At 41.6% G+C, this 12,274-nt stretch overlaps 1 protein-coding gene across 2 annotated transcripts in view; it reads left to right on the top strand.

Moving 5' to 3' along the window:
- The window catches only part of CPNE4 (copine 4), a 915,330-nt gene that overhangs the window by 777,334 nt on the left and 125,722 nt on the right, over window positions 1-12,274 (top strand). For both annotated transcript variants that reach the window (XM_073678089.1, XM_073678088.1), the window contains one exon: window positions 8,344-8,398. In XM_073678089.1, the coding sequence (XP_073534190.1) occupies window positions 8,344-8,398 (55 nt within the window). The remainder of the gene's footprint in view (window positions 1-8,343; window positions 8,399-12,274) is intronic.

Below are 12,274 nucleotides of genomic sequence, written 5' to 3'. Positions count from 1 at the left end.
AGAGGAAGAGCTGCTCTGTTGACGGGAAGCAACAGAATCGTCAAAAAGAGCCGTCAGTGATCACTCTGAGTCAGCAGCGGGCAGAATAGCCAGGTATAAAAATATCAAAGACTGACTGTCACTTCCAAACAGAAAAACAGGTGTGAACAGGTGCAAGCTAAGAGAGCCACTTCCATATGTAACTAACAAATTAAAGCTGCACTCTGTAACACTATAGTATGCAAACATGGAATATATGAAATTGGAATTGCATTACTGCTCTAGAAAAAAAAGTTAAAATGTAGATACTTAGCTCATAAATTGGCCAATTCATGTGTGCCCAATTGTCATCGACAAGTTGATCTTCTTTGCTGGGAACCTAACCAAATATGGTACCTCTCCTGGGCTGATAGCCTACAATTATAGCTTACACCTGTTGACACCTGTTCTCTGTTTGGAAGTGACAGTCGGTCTTTGACATTTGTATACACAGGCTCTCTGACCGAGCACTCCACCCATCAGCCTATGGCAGTTTTAATCACAGCTTGATCCTACCTACCCATATAATTAAAAAAATGAAAAGACAAGGAAAAAAAACTGGAGTTTTTTTAGGCTAAAATTATATTCATTAATTTAATAATAAAGGTTAAAACAACTATAGAAGATAAAGACAGACAGATAGGTAACAGGGTAAACAACAGAAAATATGTCTAGCGCCACAATGGAATGAAAATACACAGTTGGGCAAAGCCTACACACATGGTCAAAATTGTTGGTACCCCTCATTTTTATGAAAGAAAAACCCACAATGGTCACAGAAATAACTTGAATCTGACAAAATTAATAATAAATTAAAAATCTATGAAAATGAACAAATGAAAGTCAGACATTGCTTTTCAACCCTGCTTCCACAGAATATTAAAAAAAATTAAACTCATGAAATAGGCCTGGACAGAAATGATGGTACCCCTGAAAATAATGTGACAAAAGGGACATGTTAAACCAAGTTGTGTCCACTAATTAGCATCACAGGTGTCTACAATCTTGTAATCAGTCAGGGGGCCTGTATATAGGGCTACAGATACTCACTGTGCTGTTTGGTGACATGGTGTGTACCACACTCAACATGAACCAGAGGAAGCAAAGGAAAGAGTTGTCTCAGGAGATTAGAAAGATAATTATAGACAAGCATGTTAAAGGTAAATGTTATAAGACCACCTCCAAGCAGCTTGATGTTCCTGTGACTACAGTTGCACATATTATTCAGAAATTTAAGATCCATGGGACTGTAGCCAACCTCCCTGGACATAGCCGCAGGAGGAAAATTGATGACAAATCAAAGAGACGGATAATACGAATGGTAACAAAAGAGCCAAGGATAAGTTCTAAAGAGATTAAAGGTGAACTTCCAGCTCAAAGAACATCTGTGTCAAATCGCACCATCCGTCGTTGTTTGATCCAAAGTGGACTTCATGGGAGACAACCAAGGAGAACACCACTATTGAAAAAAAATCATAAAAAAGACTGGAATTTGCCAAACTACATGTTGACAAGCCACTAAGCTTCTGGGAGAATGTCCTATGGACAGATGAGACAAAAATTTAAGTTTTTAGCAAGACACATCAGCTCTATGTTCACAGATGTAAAAATGAAGCATATCAAGAAAAGTACACTGTCCCTACTGTGAAACATGGAGGAGGCTCTGGGACTGGGGCTGCTTTGCTGCATCTGGCACAGGGTGTCTTGAATCTGTGCAGGGTACAATGAAATCTCAAGACTATCAAGGGATTCTAGAGTGAAATATGCTGCCCAGTGTCAGAAAGCTTGGTCTCAGTCGCAGGTCATGGGTCTTGCAACAGGATAATGACCCAAAACACACAGCTAAAAACACCCAAGAATGGCTAAGAGGAAAACATTGGACTATTCTGAAGTGGCCTTCTATGAACCCTGACTTAAATCCTATTGAGCATCTTTGGAAAGAGCTGAAACATGCCGTCTGGAAAAGGCAACCTTCAAACACGAGACAACTGGAGCAGTTTGCTCTTGAGGAGTGGGCCAAAATACCTGTCGAGAGGTGCAGAAGTCTCATTGACAGTTACAGAAATCGTTTGATTGTAGTGATTGCCTAAAAAGGTTGTTCAACAAAATATTAAGTTAAGAGTACCATCATTTCTGTCCAGGCCTATTTCTTGAGTTAAATTTTTTTTTAAATTTCTGTGGAAGCAGGGCTGAAAAGCAATGACTGACTTTCATTTGTTCATTTTCATAGATTTTTAATTCATTATTACTTTTGTCAGATTCAAGTTATTTCTGTGACTATTGTGGGTTTTTCTTTCAGTAAACAAGGGTTACCAACAATTTTGACCACTTGTGTATATAATGGACACCATGGATCATATTACCAAACTAGTGCTGGAGCCATTGATTAAGCAGACATACTTCCTCTTGTTTCGCGGTGTATCAAGGTCAACGCATAATCTCCTCACTTGCAGTCATATTTGGTTCATATTCTGTGTCAACCTACAAACCTTGATCTTGGACTTCAAAGGTTCTGTCATTGAGCGGCTTGAAAGTGCCTGGTTTCAGTCACCGCTCTGTGTATAGAGAGTACCGGCTGTAACTGCGCCTCCTACACTGACTGACAGCCGGCCCTAATGTTGAGTTGCTGTCAGTCAGTGCTGGGGGCGCTGTTGAAGCCTGACTGAACCCACGCCGGCGCCACTCCTTTCACTAAATGCCGAATGATGCCGGTGGGGGGATAAAATTAATTTCCCCCTGGCAGCGGGGCTCTATAGTAAGTGCGGACACTGGGCATGTTCAGAACCCTATTAGACTGCAGGTGAACCTCATATCTGCAGGTTAATAGCCTTTTTCCATTTAAAACAAGAGAAAAAAAACTGTGAAAACAGCAAAAATGGAAGATTATATGTTAACATATGACAATATTTATATGTAAAAATAGTTAATATGTAACCACTAAAGAGCAAATACACACAAAGTTCATTTTGACAGATTGTGACTTTTATACATATGTTCCACTTTTGCTTGTACTAATAATATGGAACATACTCAAACAAATCCAATTCTTCACAAACCTGATTGCACAGATCCTTACAGACAATAATTCTTCTTTCATTTCTCTCATTTTCCCTTTATCTGTCGTACTTTGGTCTTATGCCATGGGATCATATTACCAAACCAGTGCAGGAGCTATTGATTAAGCAGACGTACTTCCTCTTGTTTCGCAGTGTATCAAGGTCAACGCATAAGCTCCTCACTTTCAGTCATATTTGGTTCATATTCTGTGTCAACCTATAAACCTTGATCTTGGACTTCAAAGGTTCTGTCATTGAGCGGCTTGAAAGTGCCTGGCAGTAACACTCGGGACAAAAGCAGAATTATTCAATTCATTCGCTGAAATAATAATATCGGTTTCTATACAGAGCTGACAAGACCACATAATAAGGGCTGATTGACAGCCTTTTCACTTTAGAAAACAGTGATTGTGATCTGCCTAGGTAGCAAGCCACCCGCAGACATCACACCTGCTTAGCCGAACACTGCGGTAAATCAGAGATGACATGTGGTATGGAGAGGCACCGGCTGCTGGAGAATTTTCGGAAGTAGAGATGTCAATCAGAATACTCTGTCAAGCTGTTATAAGACAGCTCACATCTCTTCAGATGAATCTCTTATTTTATTCCTTTAGCTAAAAATAAAAAGGTAAAAAAAAAAGTGCTGTAACATTTATATTTCAATGTGAGACTTAACATTGAGACTAAGAAGCTAAGGTAATGATTACCTAGGACGCAAATCAATGCTGATCTCTGTGAAAACAAGACATTTCATAGAAAAGGAAGCTTGTAATTTAAACCGAAAATGGATCCCTATCTGCACCAAAGATTTCAGCTAATCCAGTGTAATACCTGTCAAACACTGCCGTGATGCAATTTGTGTACCTGTCATTCTTTCTTTACACTGAACAAAGGCAACAACAAAGAGAATTTAGTTTTTATATCTATTGATACAAGTTGTAACAGTTACAATAAAGGGGTTTTCCCATCCAGTAGAGCTCTCGGCTACTCCTGTAGTGAATGGTACGGAGGAGCAGATGCGTAACCACTGTTTTAGTTAAGCAGGACATTTAAAGGGGAATTCTCAAGTTTGGAAGTCATCCCGTAGCAATAGGAGAGGTGATAACTTCCCAGTCGCTGGGGGTCCGACTACTGGGATTCCCACTAATCCTGGGAACCGGAACTCTGATGAACCCAGTGTGAATGAAGCAATGGTCAATCATGCGCACTGCTGCTCCACTCAAAAATCAAAGGAGATAGTCGAGCACTGTGTTGGTTGATCTTCAGCACCTCCATAAATATGAATGGAGTGTGCATGATCTACCACCACTCCATTTGCCTGGGGTTCTTCAAACTTGAGACAACCGTGTTAAGGGGAATCTGTCACCAGGTTTTCATACCTCATCTGCAGGGTTGTCAACTTGACTTTTTATTTTTTCTGGACAGCTTATGAAAAAATCACGGACAGACAATATTTTTTACAGTCATATTGGAAAACCATAGTAAATCACTATGATTATAAGTGACCCATGTCTACTGACCATAATTCTGATATGAGACATCAACTGCATTCACTGTAAAATGATGATAATTACAGTCAAAATAATCTGCAAGTTTCTTTAGTTGCAAAAATATCACGGGCGCGTTAAATCTTTTTTTACGTACAGGGCAAAAGAAATGTCCTATTTTTACAGACTGTCCAGGATTTTCTGGACGGTTGGCAACCCAGCTCATCTGAGAGCAGCATAATGTAGAGAAAGAGACCCTGATTCCAGGGATGTGTCACTTAGTTTACTGGGTGCAGCCGTTGTGACACAATCAGAGTTCTTAGATGTAGCATATAGCAGAGCTCAGAATCTAGCCCTGTCCATACTACAGCTTTCTATATACATTGTATATTGACAGTGAGGTGCTTATCAGTACTGAGGGCAGAGCTGGACCACTTGACATGTGGGCTTTAGTCCTCTAGTGATAATCTTCTGCTAGTAAAACACCCATGATATTAAAACAACAATACAGCCTAATAAGTGACACATTGCTGAAATCAGTGTCTCAGCCCCTACCTCATGCTGCTCTCAGATTACACAGCAAAAGCCTGCTGACAGATTCCCTTTAAGAGTTCCAACTCAGGATCACTGGTTACAACAGTGGAAGTCAGGTCCGGGTGCGGATACATCTGCTGCTCTGTATACTCAGAGCAGTGACTGAACCAGCGCTGGAGCTGCCTCGGTGACTGAAACTTTAACTCTGGCAGGGGGATAATAAAGTTAACTTTCGTCCTGCAGCGTTCGGCTACGTGCAGGCGCCGAGCAGGTTAATAATGCTAATAACTTTCAGATTAGCCCCATTTCTACAGGTTAATAGCATTTTTTTCTGATGACAGGTTCCCTTTAAATGTACAATATTTAGGTAGAGAACCTTCACTGAATTTTGATGGCGTGCATTGTGGGAATTGTTATGACCATCTACTATACAGTGATCATTAGTAACACAGTGGGTGATAGACCATTAATGCTTGAGCATTGCTGACAGTTGCATTCAGATTTTAAACACTCATTAACATGATCTCCATAAGGATAGTAATTCCCTTTAAGAGGGCTATGCTACTAATTGCTGTACTTTGGAATGAAGGCTTCATTCCTGTAACCATGCTTTTACGCATTCTAGCACACACCTAGAAAAAAATACACATGGGCAGCTTTATCAATTCCAGCAAATTACTCTTCTCTGGCTCTTTTCTATTCCTTTTTGAAGAGGATATAGGTTTTTCTAACTTAGTAAGCTAATTGCATAAAAGTAATATAGTCAGCATGTTTTAATCCCTATGGACCAGCTTGTCAGCTTTTTAAAAACCCCAAATCAATGTTGCGCTGAGCATTATGTTAAGTGGTTCATTTTAACCATTTGCTTTAAATTAACTTACAGTATACAGTATATGTGACCACATAATTGGCTGATATCACTTGACATTGAGGGAATTGGTTTTCTAAAATATTTGAATGAAAACTTCTTAGGATATGTGCCCCAGGGAGAACAATATAATATTTATTTAAGGGACTCTGTCAGCACAAAAGGACTGATCAAACCAAGCATATACACACACTGGCGTGAGAAAACGGTTTAATGCACCTTCACCCTTACTTTTTTGGATCTATCTCCTCCCCTCTCTTCATTGATTGACAGCTCTGACTTTACAAGAACCAGAGGAGGGTAGAGATGGAAGGAAAACTAATAGGAGAGAAGGTGCACTAAGATTTTTGGCCACACCAAGATCCCACTAAGCATCTGTGCTTGGTTTGAACAGTCATTTTGTGCTGACAGGTTCTCTTTCACTTATCATTTGTATCTTTTTTTATCACTGAGAATATTCTTTAGGTAAATATTCAATTGTGGCTGTCTGATATGATAAAAGGGAAGAGTACTTTTACATTGATTGGCTGCAATATACTTTAGAGGGAACCTATAATCAAAATACTCCTGTTATGCATTGTAGCAGTTGCTTTTTAAACATATTCCTCTATGGTTTGGGCCTTAAAGCACAAAGGAAAAAATAAAGCAGATCTTAGTGTTTTCTGGATTCATGCAGTTCTTACATTACAAGGCAGCTTCACTGGGTGCTACTTGAATGGCAATTTTTAGAACGACATTGTTAAAAAGCTAGTAGCATTCTCTATAACAAGGCTCAACTTTTTTTTACTGGAATTTCACTACGTAAAACATGGTGGTTCTTGGATTGGATCTCACCATATGGAGTTAAGGTTAAAGGGAACCTGTCAACAAAAAAATACTATTAACCTGCAAATATAGGGGTTAATCTGCAGGCTAATAGCATTAAAAACCTGCCCGGCACCTGCATGCAGCCGAACGCTGCCGGGAGAAAATTAACTTTATTCTCCCCAGCAGCGTTACAGTTTAAGGCACGTGGGTGGCGCCGGCGTAGGTTCAGTCAATGCTCTGAATATACATAGTGGCAGCTGTAACTGCGCCCCCAGCCCTGACTGACAGCGGGTCGTAATGCAGAGCGAGAGTCAGTCAGGGCTGGGGGCATGGTTACAGCCGCCACTCTGCATACTCAGAGCGGTAACTGAACCAGTGCCGACGCTGCACCCGTGACTAAAACCCAAATTCTGTTGGGGGGAATAAAATTCATTTTCTCCTCGCAGCATTTGGCTAAGTGCAGGCACCGGGCAGGTTTTTAATGCTATTAACCTGCAGATTAACCCCTATATTTGCAGGTTAATAGCATTTTTTTTGTTAACAGGTTCCCTTTAACATTTCTTAAAGCTGTTGTTCACTACTTGGACAACCCCTTCTAAATCTATATGTTTCCCATCAGTAGAATGAGAAAACTTATACTCACTTGCGGTGCTGGTTTCGTTGCAGTAGTGTCGACACTGGCTCTCCCAGGGATTGTGTGCCATTATTGTCACACGATCCCTGCAGCCAATCAGCGCTGGCCTAACTCTCCTCTCTTCTGGACGCAATTGACATCTGGAGGAAGTGAGAGCTGTGGCTACTCTCTCACTTCCTCCATTAATTTGTCTGAAAGAGAGGAGAGTGAAGTTAGCGCTCTTAGGCCACAATTAGTGTTGAGCGAGCGTGCTAGTGTAACCCTTTGAACGAGCTTGCTCGGATGCTCACCGAGCATTTGTGGCGTGCTCGGCATAGTGATTGAGAAGTGGTTATCCGATTAGTGGACAACCCCTTTAATGGCATACATTTTTGCTGTTAAACCAAAGGATAGTGAACCCAGAGAAAGACCTGAGCGGCATATATTTATTTATTATTCTCACTTATATAGTGCCATTGCTGTCCCAGTTGGGGGCTTACAATCTAAATTCCCTATCAGTATAACTTTGGTGTGTGGAAAGAAACCTATGAAGCCAGATGAAACCCATACAAACACAGAGAGAACATATAAACTCCTTGTAAATGTTGTTCTTGGTTGGATTTGAACAATAGTGCTAACCACTGAGCAACCACGCTGCCCTTGCATGTACTCACATCTATCAAAACTGCTCCCTAATCTGAGCCTCACTGGCAACTGAGAGGTGTTTCACAATTTGAGAAGCCCTATGATCATTACATTTTATGGTAGGTTCCCTTTAAAATATAGTGTGCTATGTTGTTTATCTCAGAATTATCTACAGTATTTAGAATTAGGCTTCTCTTCATGGTCTTAGAACCAAGTTGTAATGTTTAGGAGCAGAATATTCCCTGCGGGCTGGAATGCACATGTCATTGTGTGAAATGATCATTTAACTTCATGTATTTAATTTTTTTTTCATAGTGACAAAATGTTTCCTGCCTTTGGTTTTGGTGCCAGAATACCTCCAGATTATAAGGTAATTTATTCTAGTAGTACCCCTTATTTAAAGGGAATGTATAATCAGAAAATGACCTATAGTTTAAATCAGGTTTTGTATGGAATGTATTTTTAAAACATTTTGGGAAAGTTTTTTTTTTCATATTAAAATCCGAAAAAAAAATCGTGCAATTTTTACAATAGTAACTGGGGCAATTCTAGACTCACACTTCATGTTCTTTTAGGAAGTCACCTCTATACCGACTGGTGGGGGGCTGCAGTGATAGTTGACTTTGTGAAACTTTCTCCCATCTCTCTACTGCATCTCTGGAGCTCAGCCACAGTGATCTTGGAGTTCTTCTTAACCTCTCTCACCAAGGCTCTTCTCCCACGATTGCTCACCTCTATACACAGACACAGGACCCACCATTCACAATAGGTGATGCCACAGCTGACCCTGCTCCCACTCCATTTCCAATTAAATTTTCACACGTACATTAGATGCTTAAATACCAAAGATACAGCCAGAGTCAGTCTATTGCTGCTAATGTACACATACAGTGGGTACGGAAAGTATTCAGACCCCTTTAGATTTTTCACTCTTTGTTTCACTGCAGCCATTTGGTAAATTCTAAAAAGTTCATTTTTTTCTCATTAAAGTACACTCTGCACCCCATCTTGACTGAAAAAAAACAGAAATGTAGAAATGTTTGCAAATTTATTAAAAAAGAAAATCTGAAATATCACATTGTCATAAATATTCAGACCCTTTGCTCAGTATTGAGTGGAAGCAGCCTTTTGAGCTGGTACAGTCATGAGTCTTCTTGGGAATGATGCAACAAGTTTTTCACACCTGGATTTGGGTATCCTCTGCCATTCTTCCTTGCAGATTCTCTCCAGTTCCGTCAGGTTGGATGGTGAACATTGGTGGACAGCCATTTTCAGGTCTCTCCAGAGATGCTCAATTGGGTTTAGGTCAGGGCTCTGGCTGGGCCAGTCAATAATGATCACAGAGTTGTTCTGAAACCACTCCTTTGTTATTTTAGCTTAGGGTCATTGTCTTGTTGTTAGGTGAACCTAACAAGTCTGGGGTCCGGAGCACTCAGGAAGAGGTTTTCATCCAGGATATCGCTGTACTTGGCCGCATTCATGTTTCTGACTCGCCCCCTGGGCCGTGGGGCACTCGGATCTGGGCAATAGGGAACGATGGGAGTAGTAGTGGCAACCCGGTTCCGTGGCTCAGGGTGGTCAGGCCAGTGGTAGTCCGTTATGTGCTATTGATTATGTCCGACTACGCCACCCGTGGATTTGCGGTCATTAGGAACCGCCGCTGCATGCAGACCGCTGGGGCTGATGAGGTGCGCAGCTAGGGTAGTATGACTCTCCACGGGAAGAGTGCGGCCCCAGGGCAGTATAATGGATGGTGGGAGTGATGGTAGTGAGAGTCCCAGTGCTGATAGTGCTGGAGGAGCAAGGAGCACACAGACAACAGGTTGCAGTCCAGGGTCTTTACTAGAACAGGTAAACTGACCCACAAACAGTCCCAGCTAGGAGGGGACCTGGATGTCTGAGAGCAACGGGGAAATTGGCCCTGGTCAGGGTGAGGGTGTAGGCCTACCGTGCTTTCTGCGCTCCTTCTGGCTATCTCCTCGTTATAGGGTAACAGCCCACGTTTCCGAGCTTTCCGTGTATTCTCGCCTGTATGGCCTGCGACGTGGGTTCCTTTCTGCTCCCAGCCTTGTATGGCTTTACTGGTCCCTTCGGTTGTGGCAGGGCATCCAGACTTCTTAGGCCAAGGAATATACAGTCCCTTGCGGACTGGTTCTCTGCTGGGGGATGTAGAATCCTCCCAGCCTCAGACACCAAAGTCTGGTAAAGTAAATCCGTGATCTGCCAAGACAGGCTCTCTTCGCCTCTTGTCTCTGGCTTGTGGCTCTCCTCCTGCCACACTTCCTCTTAGGTGCAGTGCAACTGTCTGTCCCTGCTCTGCTCTGGGACAAGTCTCAGTGCTGAGACAGGCCATCAAGTTCTCTCTAACCCTGCCCCCAGCACCAGCTTTTATAGGGGCAGCCAGCTCCCCCTACTGGCCTGAGACAGGAGGCATTGCATGCTAATGTTCCCCTGACTAGAGAACCTCCCCCTTGCTCTCAGACACAGCTTTAATTACACTTGTGGCATCCAGGCCAGGGTGAAACATTCCCCTCTAGTGAAATTTAGTACTCCGGGACTAAACAATAAACAAAGACAATATGCATAACCATAAAACATTAATAGACAGACGACACACAAATTGAGTTCTTAAGTAGAGATGAGCGTTGTTCGACTCGAACTGTTCGCCAATCTCAAATTCAAGCTGTTTTGGGCGGTGTTCGAGCCGTTCGGCGAACACGAACGATTTGAGAAAAATTCGGCTGTTCGAGGTTATGTTCGATAACTGTTCGTGCACCAAAATCATAACTGGATTTTTTCTCAGTAATGATAAAAATTAATGTTAATACGCAGTTTGAGTGTACAGCGGGGTGGGGGGAGGGGCAGGGGATGGATCTCTGCAGGAATAATGAAGATCTCCATTTTTTTTTCTCTTTCCCACATTTACAGTTGGGGAGGTGCAATCTGTCAGCCTATCAGCAGCGCACACACGGAGCGAAGTGCTTTTTTTCACACAAGCAAGGGCATGTGTCATTGGCAGTGTATGTCACATGTCCTTGCCCTATAAGACCAAGCCATTTTCCCCGTCGCCACCATTTTCTCACTGCTGCAGCTGCGTGTTAGACGGCACCGCTGTTGCTGTGTGCGCTATACCTTGTTAATTTCAAGCCAATTTTCGCACAAATCTACAGATAGCTTGGGAGTAGGGAATAGTTGTGATTGCAGTCCTTTTAAGGACTAGGTTACAGCATTTCCTACGACTTTTATCAGGCAGGTCTGTGCTCTTAAATAGATAGATTGTGGGAGTAAAGACTAATTGTAATTGCAGTCCTTTTCAGGACTAGGTTACATCAGTTCCTATCAGTTTTTGCCAGGCAGGTCTGTGCCAGTGCTGTGCAAGTTTTTTTCACAGCATTTGGCTGAATCTAGCAAAGCTAATCCTTTTTGGCCTATTGCAGAGTGTGTTAGTCAGTGGAGTAGCCTATCTGTGTTGCAAGATATACCACCTGTGTATAGAATACCAATTTTTTTACTGCACCTAGTGAAGTAAAATCTTTTGGGCATAGCATCATTCTATTAGTCCATCTATACTGACCTCCATCAGGTTGCAAATTGAATATAATTTTTTTCTGCATCTAGCTCTGAAAAAATATTTGGGCTTCTAGCAGTGTGTGGGACTTGTTCTATTAGTCCATCTATACTGACCTCCATCAGGTTGCAAACTGAATATAATTTTTTTCTGCATCTAGCTCTGAAAAAATATTTGGCCTTCTAGCAGTGTGTGGGACTTGTTCTATTAGTTCATCTATACTGACCTCCATCACGCTGCAAATTCAAAATAATTTTTTGTCTGCATCTAGCTCTGAAAAAATATTTGGCCTTCTAGCAGTGTGTGGGACTTTCTCTATTAGTCCATCTATACTGACCTCCATCAGGTTGCAAATTAAAAATAATTTTTATCTGCATCTACCTCTGAAAAAATATTTGGGCTTCTAGCTGTGTGTGGGACTTGTTCTATTAGTCCATCTATACTGACCTCCATCAGGTTGCAAATTAAATATAATTTTTTTCTGCATATAGCTCTGAAAAATATTTGGCCTTCTAGCAGTGTGTGGGACTTTCTCTATTAGTCCATCTATACTGACCTTCATCAGGTTGCAAATTAAAAATAATTTTTTGTCTGCATCTAGCTCTGAAAAAATATTTGGCCTTCTAGCAGTGTGTGGGACTTTCTCTATTAGTCCATCTATACTGACCTCCATCAGGT

The sequence above is a fragment of the Phyllobates terribilis genome, unplaced genomic scaffold (genome assembly GCF_046119375.1).
Source record: "Phyllobates terribilis strain yellow unplaced genomic scaffold, ASM4611937v1 Scaffold_4__5_contigs__length_816908805, whole genome shotgun sequence".
Taxonomy (NCBI): domain Eukaryota; kingdom Metazoa; phylum Chordata; class Amphibia; order Anura; family Dendrobatidae; genus Phyllobates; species Phyllobates terribilis.
Note: the sequence above shows the minus strand (reverse complement) of the source record. Positions and strands in the feature narration are given on the sequence as shown.